The 22,241-nt window shown below is 39.7% G+C and overlaps 1 protein-coding gene across 1 annotated transcript in view; it reads right to left on the bottom strand.

The window, feature by feature from the left end:
* LOC116328744 (protein phosphatase 1H-like) overlaps positions 1 to 22,241 on the bottom strand; it is a 36,469-nt gene that overhangs the window by 12,370 nt on the left and 1,858 nt on the right. Inside the window, exons 2-6 of the mRNA XM_031750607.2 lie at positions 12,994 to 13,183; positions 10,211 to 10,576; positions 5,548 to 5,660; positions 5,362 to 5,446; positions 3,519 to 3,637 (exon numbers count right to left, since the gene is read on the bottom strand). Of these exons, the coding sequence (XP_031606467.1) occupies positions 3,519 to 3,637; positions 5,362 to 5,446; positions 5,548 to 5,660; positions 10,211 to 10,576; positions 12,994 to 13,183 (873 nt within the window). The remainder of the gene's footprint in view (positions 1 to 3,518; positions 3,638 to 5,361; positions 5,447 to 5,547; positions 5,661 to 10,210; positions 10,577 to 12,993; positions 13,184 to 22,241) is intronic.

Below are 22,241 nucleotides of genomic sequence, written 5' to 3'. Positions count from 1 at the left end.
CTGCAGCTGTGGTCATAAGTTTACATACGCGTATCATGTGCATGAATGTCATGGTAATTTTAAGCTTTTAATGATTTCTTTGATCTGTTGTTTTCCAATGATTTTACAGCAAGCATCTTTGATGACTTTAAAAAACATACACTCACTTAAATCTGAATAAGTGGTGCTGACTTTTCTACAACACAAAAACAAAAAACCATTCATCCATGTTATGAGTGTTACAGTTGCGTGGTTTGTCCACTAGAGGGCACTCTGCAACTTCCCTTTGCTTTTATATTTCGTATGTCTGAAACAAAAACAAAACAAAAGCAAAAACAGCTGATATCAGATTTTTTTTTATTTATTTATTTTTTAAAATAACCAAATATCTATAGTATCTGTAGTAGAACTGATTAATGAGCAGCAATAGAGCCACAGGTTTCTTTTTACAGTTGGTGAAGACCAACAGCTGAGCAAAAAGGAGAAAGAATTTTTGACAAACATAAGTTGGGTGGACTGACAGAAACCCAAATGGAAATTGGAAGCCAATTTCTGCTACAGCAGTGACAGCTAACATTTTAGCCACAAACCAGTATTTCAGTGTTGTATTTATAGATTGTCCTGTTGCCTCCGGGTGGTAGTTTAAGAGGTACTGCTATTTACTGTTGCACTTTTATAAAACCAAAGCACCTGATAGACAAAAATTTGAAAGAATCATCAATGCTACCTCTTACCTGATAAATGACTTTATCTATTCAACTCCCAACCCCTCAAATAACTAGTAGCCAGATATCAAGATAACTTTAACTACACACAAACAATAATTTTGGAAATTCTATATTTTACTTTTGTCTCTAATCAAATGTTAATTTATGATTGTCCCATTTCTTACTGTAGTAATAACTTGTTGGGTCTAAGGACAAACACACAGGTTAGCAACAAAGTGAATCACACACTTTTAGGTTTTTGATATTGCTTGCATGTCAATGCCAGAATGACTCTCTAGGGCATAATAAAAAGAGTTTTCTAAGCTGAAAATTTTAGCAAGAAAGCCAGAGGGAGGGAATCTCAGGATCCGCAAGCAAGCAACAAAAATAAGTTCAGAAGTGCACAAAAGTGGGTGGGGAGAGAGATCTGAAAAACGAACTTAGAAACAGAGCTTTGATGTCAGACTGAAAGACTCCCTGGCTGACGCTGATGTACTTAAACTGGCTAGATTAGGTTTGGCGTCACCAGTCAGTGGAGAATATCAACAACTTCAAACAGCTTTATTATCTGAGTAGGGTTTGCTCTGTCTGTCAGTCCATGTCTCTTTCTGCCCATCTGTCCGTCTGTCTCAAGTGAGTGAGTGATGTACTTTACCCGACCCACAGGCAAGGCTCTCTTCCTTGCCAGCATCATCTCTACCTCTACATCGTCTTCATCCATCAGCGGCCCTCCTGCCTGTGCATGTCAAACTTAACACGGACATCCATTTGCTTACGCTTACGTCACGGGGAGCGCTGGAGCCTTTACACCCCTATGACAGCTGGAGCCCAGCTGTCATAGGGTAAGAGGCGGGGTACACCCTGGACAGGTCGCCAGTCTGTCAAAGGGCTAACACACGGGACAGACAACCATTCACACTCACATTCACTCCCACGGGCAATTTCGATTTTTCAATTAACCTATCCCCACAAAGTGCATGTCTTTGGACTGTGGGAGGAAGCCGGAGTACCCGGGGAGAACCCACGCAAACTCCACACAGAAAGACCCCGGTCTGATGGTGGAATTGAACTCAGGACCTTCTTGCTGTGAAGCAACAGTGCTAACCACTCTCCCACCATTTTACGATGAAAGTGAGGGAACTTCTGAATGACAATTCTCATTTTCAGTACTGAAAATTCACTGCTTGGAGTGAACAAGCCATAAGCTACTTCAGCTTTATTCTCCAGCTGACTCAATTTGCGACTATCAGCAAATTATGGTGAAATGACCCTAACAGAAACCTGAGATATGCAGTCCTGTGAAAAACTACGTACACCCCATGATTCAATAACTTGTAGAGAAACTCTTATTAGCAATAACTTGTAAGCCTTCCTCTCTCTCACGTCGTTGTGGATACATTTCGGCCCGTTCTTCTTTATAACGGTTGCTTTATTTCATTGAAGTTTGCATTGCCTCAAAATTTCAATGTGGGCCACTTTAACACGGTTTTTGTTTGTGCTGATATTCTGTTCAGATTTCTGCAAACATCACAATGGGTGTAAAGGCCAAATGTTACCTACAGTTTTCCAGATACCTGGATTTTCTTTTTTCCACTGCAGTTAGTTTATCATCTTGTGTGGACAGAAGAGGTGTTATTTTTGTCTACAGACCAGTTAATATTTGAGAATTCTTACTTAAAGAAAGGTTACTCATACAAAACATGCAATGATTTCTTTATATTTCTAGATTAGATGAATAGTGTAATTTCAAAACTGTCCACTAGTAGTTATGAATCCATACAGAAATATTGCTTCAGTCTGCTGATCCCCTCTTTTCACCATCTTTCAGACCGTTGGGTTTTACCGCTTTTAACTACAATGTTCTGGTTGACCAAAAACACTTTCATCAATAACATTAAAAGCCACATTAAACAATCATCTTCAGCAAAAAGCCTCTAATAAACCTATCATACACTAGCTAGGTTAGTAGCAGCTGCTGAACATCAGGTAAACATGAGATGACTGGCAGAATGCCCCCAAAAAAGCTTCAAGATGGCAGTGCACAAGCAATAAGCATCATCACTGTGGCTAAGTCCATTTTTAATATACAGTCTATGCCCCAAACCAATACCAATCACACCATGACGCTTGTCCATTGTAGTTTGGAATCTGCAACAAAACGTGTCTATTAAATCTGCACCAGTTCCAGAAATGTTCAAATGTTACCTCCTTCTACTGAAATATGGACAAATACAACAAATGACTCCAAACAGATTCGTTTCTCCGATGTGAAGAAAAAGTCGGCGCTACATCCTGGCTGGCACATCTCTGCTTTCGAGGGGCAGTGTCACAGTGAAATATACATCACACAGCACAATAGGAACAGTACTGTATGTGCCAATGTGTCGGGGAGAGGGAGCGAATGTGTCAGTAAAAGCACACCTCATTACTGGCTTCCACTGCAGCCACAGTCAAACAGCATGGTGCCTTGCTAACCCACATAACAACGCACATACAGGACCATCTCTGCTGTATCATTATATCGAATCAGGTTAGGCTTCTCCCTCATTAGCTCTCTGCTGGTCTCCTCAGCTCCCACCGGATGCCATATTATGAGCAAGAGTAAAAGAGGCAGGAGCAGAGACTTTTTTCCCATCCTAACTCCATCTAATAAGAATGCAGCAGGAGAGGGTTGAGGTCTGCGAGACCCTGAACATTAGCAGTTTTCATTCCACGTTATAAATTGAATGGCATCTTACATGGTAACGCAGCCTGCTTTAGGGATGTGGGAGTCTGCTGTCGTTAAGTGCTTCACGACACCCGTGTGTGAAATGTTAAATGGGGAAAACGCACCATCCGTTCATGGTGAAGTCTCTGTAGAGCATCCTCTTGCCCACCTCCTTCCTCTGAACTCTCCGGGGGAACTCCAGGTGCGTGAACTCATTTCCTAACAGGTGAGGCTGCATGAAACCCTGGAGGACAGACAGTAATTTCGAGTCATTATGTGGCAGATGTGCGGAGCATCCTTCTCCATCACTGTAGGTTTTTTGCCCAATTTTAAGTATTGCAACAAACACTATTTGAAATTTAATTATTAAAGAACTGCGGGCCAGAACCTGGAAGAGAATCTTCTCAGTGTTCTGACGCACAAACTATGCGATGACATCAGTGTCATTTACACCTAAATTTGCTCTAATATGACCATTACCAGCTCCATATTTTTTATTCAAGGACTCTACCACCTGGACTACCTTTGAAAGACTCATAAATCAAAATAATCCCAGTTCTAAGTCACTCACCTTTAAGCAAACTTTCTTCTGATTGGTTGCCCCTCATCAACAGAAGATTTAAACACACCTCAGATGGCCATGTTAATAATATCCACAGCCAACAGCTGAAACCCCCCCCTGCTTGAAACCAAACATTTAGAGCAGCTTGAACTCATTATTTATAACTTTAGCCTTGTTATATATGAAAGTATAACACTTTATATATTTATGGAAAAATATAAAGTAATGTAACTATAAAAAACTTCCTTAGGATCCCAAGTTATTTGTACAGAGTTGAAGCGAATAGGCTTGAACATAGGATTGACATAACGTATAAATTAATGTTAAGTTTACCTCAGTTTAAGTTAGCTAAATAGGATTACTTCATTCCACAAAAATTACTAAGTCAAATATTTGTATCTAATTTGTTAAGTTATCTTTATTGGTTATGTTATGGGTCATATTTATAATAAAAATTGGAAAAAAAATTTATATTTTGTATACATTTTGTGGACCTCACTGCATGTACAGTGGGGTCCATAATTTGCCAAATCTTTAGGGGATAAATCAACAATCTGGTTCATTCTTATAAAGAAAGAAAACGCTGCCAGCACAGCAACAGCACAGAAGTCAAATAAAATGGATGATGACAGAATTATTTACATGGTTAAGAAGAACAATGTCACAATAATTAACGAAGTCATAAGAGAGGTGTAGCTTTGTCGAGGTCTACAATCAAGAGACGCCTTCATGAATGCAAATACAGAGGGTTTACAACAAGGTGCAAACTACTGGTTACTCTCAACAGGTATACTGTTAGACTTTGGCAGAGAACATCCAAAAGAACAATTATGAAAAAGAATCTTTGGATAAATGAAACCAAGATGAACCTGTAGTATGGAGAAGTAAAGGAAGAGCTGACGATCTGAAGTGTCTCACATCATCTGTCAGACATGCTATGGCGTGGGCATGTATGACAGAAGCAGCAGGATGAATTCTGAAGTGTACAGGGCCACACTCTCTGCTCGTTCAACCCAATAAAGTAAGCTTTTAAGTTATTAACACAAAAGTGAAGACAGAAAGAGCCACAAACAAGCAGCAGCTGAAGGCCTAGCAGAGCATCTCAGGGGAGGAAACAACATGTGGTGACGTGAAGTTGTTGACTTCAGGCAGTTGACTTGTTGAATTAAAGCTGTAAATCTGCACTTGACTCACATCTTGACTGATTTAAAATCCTGTGCTGGTGTACAGAGGCAGAATTACAAAACCTCGGTCTAACAAATTATAGATCCAACTGTGCGTTCATCAATCTTCAGATTTCATTATACAAATATGAGTGAATGTTAAGCACCACTGCGCTTCCAAAGAAGTGATATAAAAACTCGTTGTGTTTCTTAGGAAAAGTGAGAGGCGGAGAGTATTCTTACCAGGAACTGGAGTCGCTGTCGTTCTGACTCTGGTGTGAACTCTGTCGACATGGGAATGATCTCATTGTTTCTAATAATGATAGCCCTGCGCACACAAAGACACAAAAAGTGTTGGAAAACATTATCGGTTATTCAAAAAATGTGTTTTTTTTCCAAACTTCAAGGGCAAAACACAAGCACGGGTACCTGCTGTCACCTGCGTTCCCAACAAAAAGCTTTCCTAGGAGGTAAACCACAGTGAGAGCCGTGCATCCTCCTGTGATGTTAAAAACCTGCTTCTCCCTCTCGAGCTGGGCGTCCTGGCAGAGGTAAGGACAAGAGACGGAGACTTTAAAGGAGCATCGTGCAAGAAGACAATCGGTAAGAACTTCGAAAACACTCCCACAACCGCCGACGTGACAAAGATTTAGGAAACGCCAAACAAGTTAAGCTCTCGCATGGCTTGGTTCTTACGTGGGCAGAGGGAGAGTTTACATACACTACACAGAGTAAGACTTTATTCACAAACACAAGAGCCACAAGAGAAATACAGAAGCAAATGGCGAGCAAGAGGAAACCTCATCAACATCTCAGAAAGGCGAACAAAGTGTGGGCATTGAATGAGACAATCGATTGGTTTAACCTGCACCTCATGTCGATGTTGTGTCAGTAAACGAGTGCTTGTTGTGAGCAAATCACGAAGATAACGATACATGAGATGGCTTGCAAGTGGACTTGTAATTATCAGGTCAGAGCAGCAATGGCTGTTTAATGTACACTACTCCTTTTTGAGTCTTTTACTGTTTTAAAGAGATTCAGTTTGTTAGTTTATTTCAATGCACAATCATAAAACGTTGCTGGAAATGCACCACACACAGACTGTAGAGTATTTTTAAGGGATTCACATAATGAATAAGCAGGCGGGACAATAATAAAAAGAGAAAGATGGATGGATGGATGGATGAATGGATGGATGGATGGATGGATGGATGGATGGATGGATGGATGGATGAAATTTGCACAAAAAAAAAGGTGCAGAAAAAAAATGCTGGCTTGTTTTACACCAACTCAAGCTAGATAAAATACACCAACAATGGAACACAATAAAACACAAATAGAGCATCATCAGGAGAATCTTCACATGTCCTTTCTTCATGATTCCTCCCACCTTGATTAGATTCCCAACTAAAGACACACTGACAAGATGTGTCTTGATGGACTTTTAGTATACCTAATCATTCTCGAGGTTGTCCTTAGGATACTAGTCTGGTTTGAAGGCGTCTCTTCTGCAGAAGTGGACTTTTTCTTGGTCTACAGACTCATAGTCCATTCCCTGTGCGAGGTTCTAGGGATTGTCTTCCTTGACATCACAATTCCTGACTTGTCATTCTCTCGTGTCTCTAGTGTCTTTGCAGTTGTTCTGGAGTCTTTAGACACATTTCTCACTAGTTTTCTTTCCCGAGTCTTTGCAATCTTTCACTGCCTACCTCTGCCAGCCTTGTTCTGTGTGGCTCTGTTCGAATTTCTTGATGATACTTCTCACCCCAGTTCCAAACACCTAGACATGTTGTGATAACTTTTTTTATCCATGCTTTGTGAAGATCAACAATTCTTTATCACAAAAAGAACTGATTTCTTTTGTTTTGGGCATAAATTGGATGACAACCCTCATTTGGAACTTGATTTTATGAAGCTCTGAGCATCACAGAAGCACATCATTGCACAGAGCTGGTTTGTGATATGACTCAATAAAAAGCTCAGTTTTTCCAGGGGGATAATAATATTGATGATAATTTAATGCACGTCCCCCCTTTTGTGAACCAGTGCTCTCATGTTGACTGATGCTCACCGGGTTATGAGATGTACAAGGTGTACATCTCATAAATATGTGCACGTTTGCCTTAAACAAACATGTGCACATATTTATCTGAATATTTGCTCACGTTTCTCCCAACCCAGAAACTCTCACGTCAGATCAGCAACTGAGCAATAATGAAAATATAGTGAGTTAAACCCAACATGCCCTAAAACATGGATGAATGCTCCCAGACTTACAGTTGTGTACAGAAAAGCTACAGAAAGAGCTTCATGAGGAGCAGCAGCCCCCTTGCGGGCTTCAGATGGAATTTTTGATTATTTTTTTTTAACTCAGTAGAGGCCACGGCTTTAACCGATGCAGTGATAATCCTCTACAAAGGATGTCAAATCAGGTGCAAAAGTGCTTCTTTTCACAAGAGGAAGAGTATCGTCTAAGCTTAGTCCAGCCTGAGCTGTTTGGGTTGATTTCCATTGCCATCTAGTGGCAACACTGCATAATCCTTGCCTCATAAAAGATCTTACCAACCAATTTAAAAGAAACATACAATTAAAAGAAAAAAAAACTGAAGGAAACACACGACTGGAAGTGGATGAAAGTATCTCTTTTAGATAACATCTATATAAGAAATAAGTTTGATGTTGCCACAGGCTCTTTCATAAATGTAGCTGCGTGCCTTTAATTAAAGTGCTAAATATTTACAGAATTTTTATGGAATGCAGCTGTTTGAACAAGACATTAATATGATTAATGTGTGTGGACGTATGTGTTGTTTTGCTAAAAACCATCACTTCCCAGTTTGCTTAAATAAGGAATAAACAGAGATGCTAAAGGTTATGGTCAAAGAAAATATTTGTGGGAATCTTTTCAAAGTGTGTATGTTGGTGAGTTTGCGTGCCGGATGTAAAGCTTTTATTTTGTTTAGCTTGCGCTGGCGCCTTTATCAACTACATGTGCATATCTGCTTGGCATCCCTGTAAATGTTTACTTTGTGCACACATAAAAGCACACATGTGGATAATGTAAATATTTTATGCTTTTTCCTAAAAAGCATGCTTAAAAAATCCCTCTGAGATCATTTCATGGCCTTTAAAGTAAATTTACGAACCACAGTCAACTGAAATCAACCACATTGTGTACAGGCCGTCTTGGAACAGCACAGACATTCAGAATTGTACAGCCTGTTCAGAGCAATAATTGTGGCTTGCAAGAGTAACCTTCATTATTTATAATTATTTTTTTCCAATTATGGAAAAATTGTTTGGCCATCAAACATCTGCTGCTTTCAAGAGCCTTTAAATGACACTTTAAATGCCGCACCTGCATGATGTGCATATAATTACTCTTACAGTGCATTTGCTCTCATTTCTTTATATTTTGCTAGTAGAGTGGAGAATAGGTGCAGAAGTTTATCAAACCATTAAACAAAACATATATGAAAATACAGTATATAAGGTAAAAAAGAGAATTTGTACAACTTGAAAGTCAACATTTGGTATGACCACCTTTATTCTTTAACTCACCCTGAGTTCTCTTTGGCAGTCTTCTTGTTATTTTTTTAAGTAGTCTTCAGGAATATTTTTGCAGGCTTCTTGAAGGACATTCAAAGCTCTTCTTTGGATATTGTTTGCTTTTTGTTCTGTTCTCTGTTGAGATGATCCCATGCTCCTTCAATAATGCAGAAGTCCTGGCTCTGGGGAGGCCAATCCATGCACTGGCAGTCTGTTTTGTTCTCATTGTCATAGCAAACAATTAGGCCACTGCCAGTCAAATGCTATCTAGATGGTATTGATAGCCTGACGACACTTTTCTATGATTTTTTCTTTTATTTTGGGCCTGCCATTGCACTGCATGGTGAGATATGCCAAGTTTATAATAAGCTATTCAGCTAATAGCTCTTTGGGAATCACCTTGCTTATGTAAAAATATTATTTTATGTCTTTTAAACACTCTTTACTTTGACTTTTCTTATAGATTCAATAAAGAAAAGTGAACAAATTAAGGGTTTTTGGACAGGCTGCCTTGAGTCAGTAACCTTTTTATACTTTAATGATTAACAGGTTAGTATTAAGTGGCTTAACAAACAAACAAAAAGAAACTTTAGGGAAATGGTCAGGTAGATTGACTGGACTTAAAATGAGTGAAAAGGCAGCCAATGTCTGGCTCCTTAGAAGAAAAATATGAAGAAACGAGGGGTGGCTCAAGACTTTTGCACAATATTATAAAAGTACCGCAACTAGTGAGACAAAGATTTGCTAATGCCTGGCTTTTCTACACATCCAGGTAATAATAATATAGGTTGGACTATTTAAGCTGCTTTAACCTGACCAGAGTTGCAAGCCACTTTACAACCCACCTCCAACTTAATTCATGTGTCAGTGCCATTTGTGTTGTGAGTACCAGCTCTGTTCTCACGTATTCACATGTCCAAGAACAAAATCATTAAGCCAGATATTTACTGGAAATAAAGTTCATTGTTAAATACTTGAATCTGTTGCCTTTTCACCATATTCTTTGTGTCTTACAAACACAGTGTGAACGCAAACTTCAAAATGTTCCCAGATGTGAGTCAAAATACAGGCGACCTGGTCAAAAGTCATGTTTGTGCCTGCTAAACACCCTTATCAATCACTTTCAGGAACACGGGTTATCTCAGCCTGTAGGAACAACCAAGCAGTACAATGGCTAAGTGGGAGGATTTATAACAATCAATGTCTCACTCAAATTGATGACTTGTCACAACAGGAAAACACCGTGGAAATGTTACTAATAACCACTACCAACAGCTTGCTTCCTTCCAGTAAGCCATTTAAGTGAAGCGGCACACACAAAACCAGATCTATAATAACTAGTTATTAGTTTTATTAATTGCCTTTCAAGCTGATTCAAACAGTTAATAAAAGCCTAAATATCTTTGGATGGATTAGAGGAAAGAAGCTGGTGAAAATGCTGATATTGGAGTCATGACAGCCTTTACTGTATAAGATAATAAAAACTTCAGAGTGTCAAATTCCTGAAATGTTAAGTAACAAAAGCATGTCACCCATCTCTCACCATCTCTTTGAAGGCGTTCTCTATGGCTCCAATCACCAGGCTCTCGTGCTGGATCTTCTTCTCAGTAAAAAAGCGTGGTGGAGGCGGGGTGCTACAAGAGGAGCCTGGTGCACCTGTGGCCCCGCGCAGGGAAGCAGCCCGGGTCAGGGCACGGTGAGGAGTGTTTCCCTGGAGGTAGGGATTACAGTCTGGCTCCTCGCCCAGCACGGTGGGGGGTGGAGATGCCAAGTTGCGCAAAATCTCTATGACGGCCTGAAGCTGGCAGGCGATGTGGTGCTGTAGCAAGCGGGAGGCGACAACTGCCGCACCTGAACCTGCGTGACCGTCGAACAAAGCCCAGTAGTGAAACACGAGTCCTTCGCTTTCCTGCAGGCGAATGGTGAGAACACACAGAACAAAGGGCAGTTAACGGCTGAATCAAACATAATCCCATTAAAAAACAGAGTCATAAAGGAATTATACTGTTGCTGCATTTTAATCAGGATTGATTGATAGCTTCCTTTGTTTGACAACACATTAACAGTGCTTTACGTCTGCAGGAAAATCCCAGAGAGATCTCCAACATAGACAAGCAGATCCAGACAATAAAAAAGGGATTTTTAAATTTTTCCAAAATTCCCCTCGGTCACATCATTTAATCTATAAACAGATACTTTTTAAAAAACAATCTCACATTTGAGGAGAGGACCAAAAAAAAAACAAAAACATGTTGCTGAATGACTAATGCTGATAAGAGGTCATGTAGTATGAGTCATCATTGAAAGAAACAAGAACATCATGACTCATTGTGTCCAGTAACACAAGTGTTCCAGAGGTCAAAGTTCCCTATCAGCTGTCTGTGGGAACAACCTTGTCACATCTGCGTCAGAGCAAAGTCACCTTGGCATTACGCATTCTTCAGAATGCTTTGCAGAATTCTTGAGTTTGGAGGTAAAGCTGTGTGTTTGACAGTTTAGCCATTCGTAACACAGCAGCACAACACACAAAACTTAACACAATATCCCTCTGGGGATATTTTTCGCAATTTAGACAAATGAGTAAACCGGGCTCAGATGGAGCCACACCCTGAGTTCTGAAGAAACATTAACTTCTTGACGCTATGTCCTTGGACTGAACAGAAAACAAAAAGTATTGGGAGATAAACCTCTAACGATATCTTATTATTTATATCCATTTTCAGAGAAATCTTTTTCTGGAAATGTTATTTTACAAAGAAATGACCCTCGATATGAAGCTTTGGGGAGTTTATGATAAAGTTACCATGTGTTTCAGCCTCTCACAGTTTTGTGGAGGTGACTGAACAATTTAAGTAAACATAAACAATTGCCTTTATAGTTTGATATTTTCTGAAACTTCATCACATATGCTGGAATTTACTATCTGCGAATACCAACAACCCAATTTCATCTTCTCTTAGTAAATATGATTAAGACATTCCAAAACTCTGGACACATTTCTGTGTGGAAAACTGGTTTTGGAATGGATAAAAAAGGCTTGTAACATCTTCTGGAATGGATTTCCCAAAGCTCAGACCTCAGCCCTCCTGAAAATGCTTAAAAGCTGGGTCTGTGGCAGGAAACCAATCATTATGAACCATACCAAGAAGGGTGGTCAAATATTCAGCCTTATCCAGAAGGGTGGCTGTTTGATCACCCTTCTTGTGTGGTCAAATGTTTATGCCAAACAATTGTTGATGGCTACGGAAAGCATCTGGTCGAGGTACAGCTCGCTTAGGGCCGTTTAACAAAATATTACTGTACTGGGCTGTACGTGTAATTTTGACGCATGTATGTTCTCTAATCCCTGTGTGGGGATACAAATCAAATTCAAACTTGTCCACCCAACTCTTGTTCTTTTAAGTCGTTAAAGATATATGCCATACAATCATGTCACCCTAGAAAAAAAAACAGTTCAAAGCAATCATTAAAAGCCCCAAATTACCATGATATCCATGCCCATGATGAGTGCATGTGAACTTTTGGCCACAACTATCTCTAAACAGGAACTCCCCCTAAGACATATTGCAGTCCTGTAAAAATTGCTGTGTTGTAACTAAACATTTCTGTTTGGAAACTGAGAGGAGGAGGTGAATCATCTGGCTTCCACCTGATTACAAGAATGAAGTCATAACTGTTAAGGCCAAATCAGTGTCAAACAATATATCTAGTTTTTAGAGCAACTAAAACCTGTATATATTTCCCTGCAGTAATCCAGTACACTCCAACAGCGGTCCCCAGATGTTTACTGAATAAAAGCTGAAGGAATGCATCACAGTGATAAAGATCTTTCAGTTTCAGTTTTTTCCCCCATGCACCATTTTCAATTCAATTTAACCAATTATCAATTTTGATTTCTGATTTGATTTAGATTTTAAACAAAATCAATTGGGGCTGTCGAAGCTGCTGCTAACAATTTCCTGAACTCTTCGATAAGAACGTTCGACACTCACACCACTCCTTTGTGTTTTTCATGTAATTTCATCACAACAGATTTACTGCACATGTTGGATCCAAACACACCAAATAATCCATTAAACAGCTCTAAGGACCATAAATATGGGGACAACAAACCCTCGCCTGTAAACAATTTAATCCCAACTAGAAGCTGCACAGAAATCCTCTTGCTGTGCATTTAGTACAAAAAAAGGAAACATTTTTTAAGACCAACTTTATTCTGCACTCTAGTTGTTTACAAGTAAGGTCACTGCAACCTATGTATGCCTGTTAGCAAAATCTGTCAACATTTACGGTACAGGCTGTATTTGTGTGTTTGCATGCCATTACCTCTCCTAGTGTGCTGTGCTCCATACGGAGCCCTAGGCCCTCTCCGTTGGGCAAGGAATTGCGTCTCTTGGCGGTGGGGGTCTTGGTGGGTGTGGAGGGAGGGCAGTAGCTCATTGGCCTCCTTCTTGCTACTACCACCTCACAGCAGGCCTGGTCCTCATTCAGCGCACTCTTACCAGCATTAATAACCCTGAAAGATGGGGCATGATGTACAAGTTTAGTCATATTATAGGCACTCACCCATTTTCTTGTCTATAGCCTTTACCAAAGAATGATTGAAAATCATATTTGTCAACATTCAGCCAGTATCATTTTGCTTCAAACATCAGATGCAACGCTTGCTGTGATTTCCCAGCTGTTTTCTGGAACGAGCAGTTGAACGAAAGCTGAAATCAGAAGCTTTTTTTGTTGGATGAAATGGCGCCGGGGTCTTTCATAGTTATTAAGGCTCACTGCAGGATTGCAACAATTAGTCAGACCCACTGCCTGCGGTTTCTATCTACAGACCCAGTGAAACAGCATGCGTTGTACGTTTCATGTCCCTGATGAAGATCAAACAGGAATGCTTATTTGTGGTACTGCTCTGCTGGGAGTGTCCTGATGCAGAGACAATCGCCTCTGGGTGAATATGAAGACTCTATTTGTGCTCAGTTGTACAAAGGGTACATGGCCAACGCTTTGTGCATGTACGCAATCCTATTGAGCATCATTTGTGCTTGTGTGCTTTTAAAAAACAAAAAACCCCAAAAAACAGGCAGACCACAGAGAGAGTTTGCAGAAAAGTGTAGCCCACTAACAATTTAAAAACAGCATTGTTTTTAAGGCAAACCACACTCTTAATCTAACTGTTTTTAAAGTTCAAAAGAAAAACTTTTGTCTTCAGAGTCTGCACGATAACCATATTTTTATCTACAGCCCAGACTGGAGAATAACAATTTTTCTACATATCTTGGGAAATTTTGACCAGACATCACTGTGCTCATATGTAGTTTTGGTTAGTTTGTTTTTCCCCAGCTGTGGTTTAGTGGTGCAGCGCTTAGCATTGTCACCTCACTGCAAGAAGGTTCCTAGTCTGAACCTCTTTTCAGGCTTTCTGTGTGGATTTTGCATGTTCTACCTGTGCGGCTTTCCTCTGAGTACTCTGGCCTCTGTAACACAATCCAAAAATGTATTTTACATTAACAGCTGACGCTAAACTGGAAGGTAGCTAAACTGTATAAAGTATAGCACAGTGTTACAATTTATGTGGCAATATTGTATCGATACAGGGACAGTAAATATCGAGATTTTGTTTAATAAATGTAAATACTCCGGGGATATTATGAAGAAGAGGGCTCATCTCATGCACCACCAAACCACTAAAACCACCATACACTTAGCCTGACTAAGCTAGCTCTTAATTCAGTGCAAGCTAATGGTTTAGTCACACGTGTAAAAATAGGACAGCAACCTCCTTTCATCTTACTTTGCAAATAATTGCTGCCTGATTTAAAAATGCAGACAGAGTCAACAATTTCATGACTTTCATTTTATAGCTTATGGTACTGTCTAGAGACAAATGAGATAATTCAGGATACGTTTTAGCTTGTGCCTTCGTTGCCACTAATAAGCCATTACTTTACGGGCATGCAGCCAATTAGGGTTGCAAGTGGGGTCTACACTTAAACAGTTTCTTTAAACCTTTAGTTTCACAAAACCAAGTTGTCGATGGCCAGAATACCAAACTAATGACTTGACAACAAAAGTCCGCAAAGCAAAGTTTTTCATGGTGGCTATATGAGTTTTTTAAATATATAATCTATATCTTTACTCATTAAAATATACTCACGGAGTGTTTTGTCCATAAGAGTCTTCAAAAGGTAGCTAAAGCAACGTTTGTGAACACTTTTACACATTTGAACCTGTGACAATGGATTCTTTCAGTCTGCTGGAACGATACAGAGTAGTATCATGTTTTGAGTTGACATAATGAATTTGTTTAAACAGTCTCCTATTAATGCCCGACATTCAGGCGACAGTCGACTCTTCTCCACATGCTACACGCCATAACTAAGCAGTAAAATCACCAACACTGTAAGAGTGAACCTTTTCTGCTTAAACTAAATGCTTCTTAATTTGAAGCACTCGTTTTCACTTGCTGTCTCAAAGGTCACTACACCAGCTGCATAACTGCTAACTCTAGATAATGTAATTGGGTCACAAATAAATGGTGAAAAAAAGTTAGACTGGCAAGTCTGGCCAACATCCCTGGAGGCTGTAGTTGTTGTGTGTGTGTGTCTGAGTAGAAAAATTGGCATGTCTATTTATAGACATTATTGTCAGTTGCTTTCTGTGAGGCAGCAGCCTTGTCTGGTCCTCGGTCTCAAATGCTCATTAGCTTTAGTTAAAAGAGCCACGATGTGAGCATTTCAACATGGATATGTATGTGTATGCATAGTGCGATATAACTGATGATATAACTGAAATTGTTAAAATACATAATGCAATAATAGCAAAAGTCTGTATAGTGTAAGAATATACATACACAGTATATGAACATTCTGAGGTTGGAAAAAAATTCTTTATGCCAATTTCTAGTCATGCGCTGTTAGCGTTTGAGCTGTGCAAGACCCCAGTGGTCAAAATCAAAGTTGTTTTTTTTCCTTTAATTGCTTATCAATCAATTTGGTCCTAATGATCTCACATCAGTGTCCTATGACCCCAGTCAAAGGCATCCAATTTCATCTCTGCAGCTTTAATAGATGGAATGATGAATTCAGCTACTGCAGGGGTGGGCAACTCCAGGCCTCGAGGGCCAGTGTCCTGCAGGTTTTAGATATTACCCTGGGTCAACACAACTGAATCACATGATTAATTTGTTACCAGGCCTCTGGAGAACTTCAGGACATGTTGAGGAGGTCATTTAACCATTTGAATCAGCTGTGTTGGATCAAGGAAAAATCTAAAACCTGCAGGACACTGGCCCTCGAGGTGCCTGTCTAACACTCAACTGGAAGATTATCCACTTGAAAACATGTTACCTTTGCTCCTGAATCCCAGACAGGAAGGTAACAAGTGTTTGCTATAATTTGTTTCTGGTTCCTGTACAACTGCAGTGAGAGCTTGGTTCACACTGCCAGGAATAAGTCACACTTGTTTCGATAGGTGTTGGTTTCCGACAGGGGTGAATGCGCTTGCTCCACTTTCCAAGGAAGCGGACAATGGATCGGCACACTGACAGAAAAAATCGGTGCGGCCGTGGTAGTGATGCATTCGCTGTATGTGTCCATTGTGGTGAAGAGAACCGAGCATGAAAGTCAATCTGTTGATTTACCGGTCCTAGTTCCTACCCTCCCTTATGGTCATGAGTTTTGTGTGGGGACTGAAAGTGAAAGACCAATGCCAGCGACAGAATTGAGTTTTCTCTGAAGGGTGTCAATGCCCAACCTTCGAAACAGCCCCAGAAGGTGGTCATTCAGAAGCTGAGCCACAGAAGGAGGGACTCAGAGCACAGCCGCTAGTCGGTAAGCGATAAGTGTGCAAGATATGCCCTCCTAGGTGACCTGTTTTGGGCATTTAATGGAAGCCAACAGGTCAGATAAAGGGCACTGAAGGGATTAAGTCATTGACTCTTTAAGTTATTTTGTAGTTCCTGTTCATTATGTACATAGAATACAAATGTTTACTTGTAATTGGTGAAAACTAAGTATTTTTACAAAATATGCAAATTAATTCTAACTTTGCAAAAATATGAATAAGAATCTATTTTTCCCCTTTTGATGACATTACAAAACTCACAATGCTCCAAGTATAATACAAGGTTTTCTATTATTGCTTTGTTATTATATTTGGTTTCTATAGTAACTCATTCTTGGTATCCATGTATTACATACATGTAGTCCATGTATGTTAAATCTGTTGGTAGGATGAGGGTTAAACCACAACACAAAATTATTTGGCTAACATTTCTGTAGGCGTCTAAGATGATCCATGGATTACCAGTAGGTTGTGGACTGTTGATTTGCTGGTGCCTGTTACATTTATTCCATCATTCACCTTCCTGCCACAAAGGATTCTTGTGGTACTGAGAGAACTCCCGACTAAGGATGACAATGCATAGGCTATAATGTGTCACTCACCACAAAAGCTATCATGACCACCGGGTGGTCGTCAATGGCGATTACGTTTCTCTGCATTTCAACTTTAGCACCACACCCACAGCAATAAGTGCCCTCTGAGTTACTGTGGTCATAAAACACTCTGAGGCATCGTCCACATTTGAGTTTGTCAACAGAAGAAGTCCAGGAAGCGTTTCTCTGCTTCATCCAATCTGCCTGCAGAAAACACGGTAATCATCCACATTAACAGTGCATTTAATTTAATGATCCCACTGTGTTACACGAAACACACAGCCCTCATTGTGTGCATGTGACCGGGAGTACTCTCACAACTTGTTTCTGTCCTCATTTCAGCCATTTTACAGGAAGAATGATTTCATTTCCCTGCCAATCAAATTTTTGTTTCATTCTGAAGAAATAGCTTTCCTCCCATTAGGAACAAAACCTAATTTTCCTCTCCATTGTCAGACATCTAATGCGCTTTTTGTTTCTCCATCATCAGCAACAGATTTTAGAGCAGACATACCCCCCCCACCCAAAAAACTGGAATAATTATCTGGTGAAACACAATGGTTTAATACTGTGCCTCTAATCAGAACAGGAAAGAAACAATAATGGCACAATAATGAGGAGTTCAACAGTAAAACAGTCTTTTAAAAAAAAGTCTAGATTTAACGCTTCATGAAGATTTTTGGTTGGGACTGTGCCATCTGAATATAGGAGATAAGAAAATTTAACAAAACAAATTCTGAATGGATGGGTTTGGATTTCGTCTTCAGCAGTAGGCACTTATTGTATCCATTTTTTGTGGTAATACTGGGAAATTTGCAGAAGTCTTAGCAATTTATAACTCGGTGTGCCGCTGATATCTGGTTGTAGCTTTTACTGAAATAACCATGTTTTCTCCCCTGACATTACTACATGATCTTTTTGCTGGCAGCAAAGCTCATGTAGTACTAAAAGCCTGGGACTCCCAGGCTCTCAGACTGAATCTCTGATTAAGAAACCTGGACACCGGCGACCTGTCCAGGCAGTACCCTGCCTCTCACCCAATGACAGGTTAAAAAACCCCCAGCACCCCCACATGACCCTGAGTTGGTAAATGGATGGAGAGCTGGATACACTACCTCTCCTCCACTCAGACTTGCTGCCAGTCTTTCCCAGTGGTGACTCACAATGCCGGAGTTAAAAACACACCAAGTGGCCTTGACCAAAAGCCATTTCTACTTAAACCACCATTAAAAATGACACATTAGTGAAACTACATAGCGGCATGACATGCTGGAAACAAAGTTTTATCCTTCGAATTAAGAGACTTGTCCCAACTTTACTATCCTCATAAACTTGTTTATTGGATGATAAAAAAAAAAAGTTTAGGTCCCTGAAGCCTCTCATTTCCCCTTTAGTAGCAGCTGTAAAGTGGTTAATTTTTTTAGTACATCTCACACACTGAGTTTAGAGTTATGGATGACATGGAAAATACTGTCTTGATAACATTCAGTGACGTTCTACAGGACTGTGGAAAAGTCTTGGGCTACTCCTCATTGATGTTTTGATTTTGCTTCCGGGGAGGCAGACTTTTATACTTTAAAAAAAAAAAAGTTTTTTATTGTAATGGTCTTCAGAAGAAGCCGCAAGTGTAAAAACACTACACACAGCAGATGAACTTTATCTGAAAGTCACGTATTTAAGAAATAGGATCCAGGAAATACTTGATATAGGACCTGAGAGATACAACTTTAGTCAGTTCATTGACTGTTCACTGAAGCCTCAACAGAAATGGAAGGATGGAAATCAACAACAACGGATCTGATGGGTTGGTAAATCCAATTTCTGATTGTCTCATTGACAACAGCTTCATTTTCCAACATGGCAATGATCCCAAACACACTACCAATGTAGTAAAAGCATTCCTGAATAGAAAAATACACAATGGAACACTATCCGTCATGAATTGGCCTCCTCAGAGCCAGGACCTCAACCTTTTTGAAGAAGTTTGGAATCATCTTGACAGAGAACAGAAAAAAAGTCAGTCAACACCAAAAGAAGAGCTCTGAATGTCCTTCAAGAAGCCTGCAAAAATATTCCTGAAGACTAATTAAAGAAATTACAAGAAAACTTGTCCATGAGAGTTCAAGTTGTATTGAAGAATAAAGGTGGTCATAACAAATATTGGCTTTCAAGCTCACAAGAATAATACAAATGTTTTTTAACCATCTATACTTATATATATCAATATATTTTAGTATTTCAATCAATCATTGCACCTATTCTCCATTTTTATAGCAAAATATAAAGAAATTAAGGGTGGGTTAAGACTTTTGCACAGTGCTAAAAGACATCAAGAAGTCAGTTAATTCAGTTTCTTTGGCAGGTACATTTAGTTTGGTTCCAACAGCTAAAATTTACATCCCAGTTAAAAATTGGTGAATTGCGGATAGACCTTAGTAAACTAGCTAGCAAAACAGCAATAGAATTAGCTGATAACTGCCCAGCTCTACGTTCTCTAAAAACAACAATAGCAAGCAACAGCTAAAATGCTCGACTCATGGCATCGGAAATCTACTGCTGCCTTTTGGCAATTCTCCCATTTTAGTGGGCCTGTTTAACACTAATTAGCATGTATCTGTTTCCATGTGCATTACAGACTCTGTGGTTGCAGCTGCTAACAAAGCCTGCCAGGATTAGCGTCAGTACATCTATATATGGTCACTAAATATGGTCACTCCTGGCTCCTAACGACAACCACAGCCAAAGTGCCTAAACTTCAAAATGCAATTCCACATACGCAACAAAATGGGCGATGTGACTGTGTGTTATATATAAAGTGTGGGAATGACAATTAAACCTGCACCAATTCCTACATATGCTCTCTTGCGTATTAGCTAAAACTCAGTCCTTGAAGCTGTTTATAGACCAGCCGTGTGATTTGTCTTTTTGTAGGCTTCATGCACACCGCTTCAACACACATATATTTAAAGCCTGGTTAAAAGAACTCCTAAGCCGGGTGTGGAAAATCATTAATCATGGGACGAATAGAGCAAATAGTAAAATTAACAAGACAAATTCGGTTATATGTCTAAGTTTGTTTTGGAATTTTCTTCATCAAAAAAAGGGAATGTAATATTTAGCTTATTAATTCCCAATGTAAAAAAGAGGCTAAAGCCAAAACGGCTGCTGTAATGAGAACACTGCAGGCTTTAATTACAGATAAATGCAGAGAGGAACTGAACTCATTAACCACACCGATCCATTCAGAGCCATCCATTCACACAGGTCTGAGTGCAGCTATGTGTGATGTGTTAAAAACAGGAAAAGAAAGTGAGGTGTGACCATACGTCAAAATAACTCAAACTTCATGTAAACAGAAAAATAGTGTGCTGGCCAACACAGGAATGTGTATAGCATACAATCATTATTTATCTCCAGCTTTCTCAGCTTTCTCAGTATAACCCAATGGGGCAGAAAAGAAGAAAGGGCTAGATATTTCTAATTATTAGTTAGGGCACAATTTTTCCCTTCAGAACTGCCTTGATTCTTTGTGGCACAGATTAAACAAGGTCCTGGAAATGTTCCTCGGAGGCTTTGGTTCATGTTGACCAGATAGCACAGCTAGCACACACAGTTGTTGCAGATTTGTCAGCTGTACATCCATGATGCTGAATTTGTTGTTTCACCAGTCCATCTATTTTAAGAGTGTGTTCTTCTGCATACCTTGGTTGTAACAAGTTGCTATTTGAGTTACTGTTGCCTTTCAATTTCACCCAGAGGCATGCTGCTTACTGGATATTTTCTCTTCTTCAAATTAGCAGTTTTTGAAATACTCAGACCAGCCTGTCTGCCACCAACAAGCATGCCATGGTTCAAGTCACTTAAATCACCTTTTTTCTCCATTCTAATGCTCAGTTTGAACTTCAGCAGGCCGTATTGACCATGTCTACATACCTAAATGCGCTGCGTTTCTCCCATGTGATTCGCTGATTGGATAGTTATGTTACTGAGCAGTTTCAGAAGTACCTAGTGAAGTGACCAGTGAGTGTAGTGTAACTACTTACAAATCCAAACCCCATTTAATGTTGCAAAGACTAACTGAGAAAAGGCAACATCGCTTAGAGCTGAGAACTTCTATCTTGAAAGACTATGGCCAGCCTAGGGTTATTAAGTATACACCTACTACACACATACTAGATAAGCTCAGTGCCAAAGGTAGTGATTAATTATGAGGGAATTCCTAGTTTGTTCTGAGGGTAATCGCACATGTATTTGTGTACCTTATCATTAAACGTTAAACAAACACTGCTTGGAGCAGGTTGGAGGGGGGGATTGCCATCTAGAACTCAACCTCTGTGGAACAAAGGGGAGGAAATGGATACAGCAGGGTGCATCTGATAAGACAATACCACAGCAAAAGACAAGTGCTCCTGCAAAATCTAATCATATCTAACCACAATGCAAAGTGTAATGCACCACAGGGGTGAACACGCTCACTCAAAAACTGATTAATCTAGTTGTATGACCGAATGCATTCCCTTGTCTCAGCATCATGATACAGCATAAACTGCAGATATGAGCTTCCATTAATTTTAGCAGGGTGTTCCAAGGAAGAGATTGATTTTTTTCCCCCTTGTAAAAGCCACTCAAAAAGTTCAAAGGTCAAGTTTAAATGTTATATAACACCATATACCTACATTCAAAAGAACATTGTGCACGTCTTAAGAGGACTTAACTTCTAGCACAGCCATTCACTGCAGCTGGCTGTTATCTACCAACATTCAGACAATCTACCTCGAGGTAAGCAGGCTTTCCTGAAAATAAGTGAGTATATTCATTCTCATGCAGGTTTTGGATAAAAACAACAACAAGTAGAAAAAACACAAACAAGAGTGTGCACTGAAGGCTAGTCAGCTACTTTTAAAGCCAGAATATGAGTTTGCACTGAGCCACAGTGCATCTAGACCAGAGATGTCAAACTCATTTTACATTGTGGGCCATATACAGCCAATTTTGACCTTAAGTGGGCCGGACCAATGAAACACAGTATAAAGAAATGTAACCATGCAGCGAATCCCTCCGATACCTTCATATAAAAAAAAAAACAGAAACAATTTCAAAAATATGTCTCAGTTAATTTATGTCAGTGGTCCCCAACCT

This window comes from Oreochromis aureus, linkage group 17, assembly GCF_013358895.1.
Source record: "Oreochromis aureus strain Israel breed Guangdong linkage group 17, ZZ_aureus, whole genome shotgun sequence".
In the NCBI taxonomy this organism is placed as follows: Eukaryota; Metazoa; Chordata; class Actinopteri; order Cichliformes; family Cichlidae; genus Oreochromis; species Oreochromis aureus.
The sequence above is the reverse complement of the archived record's forward strand: the minus strand, read 5'-3'. Positions and strand labels throughout refer to the sequence as shown.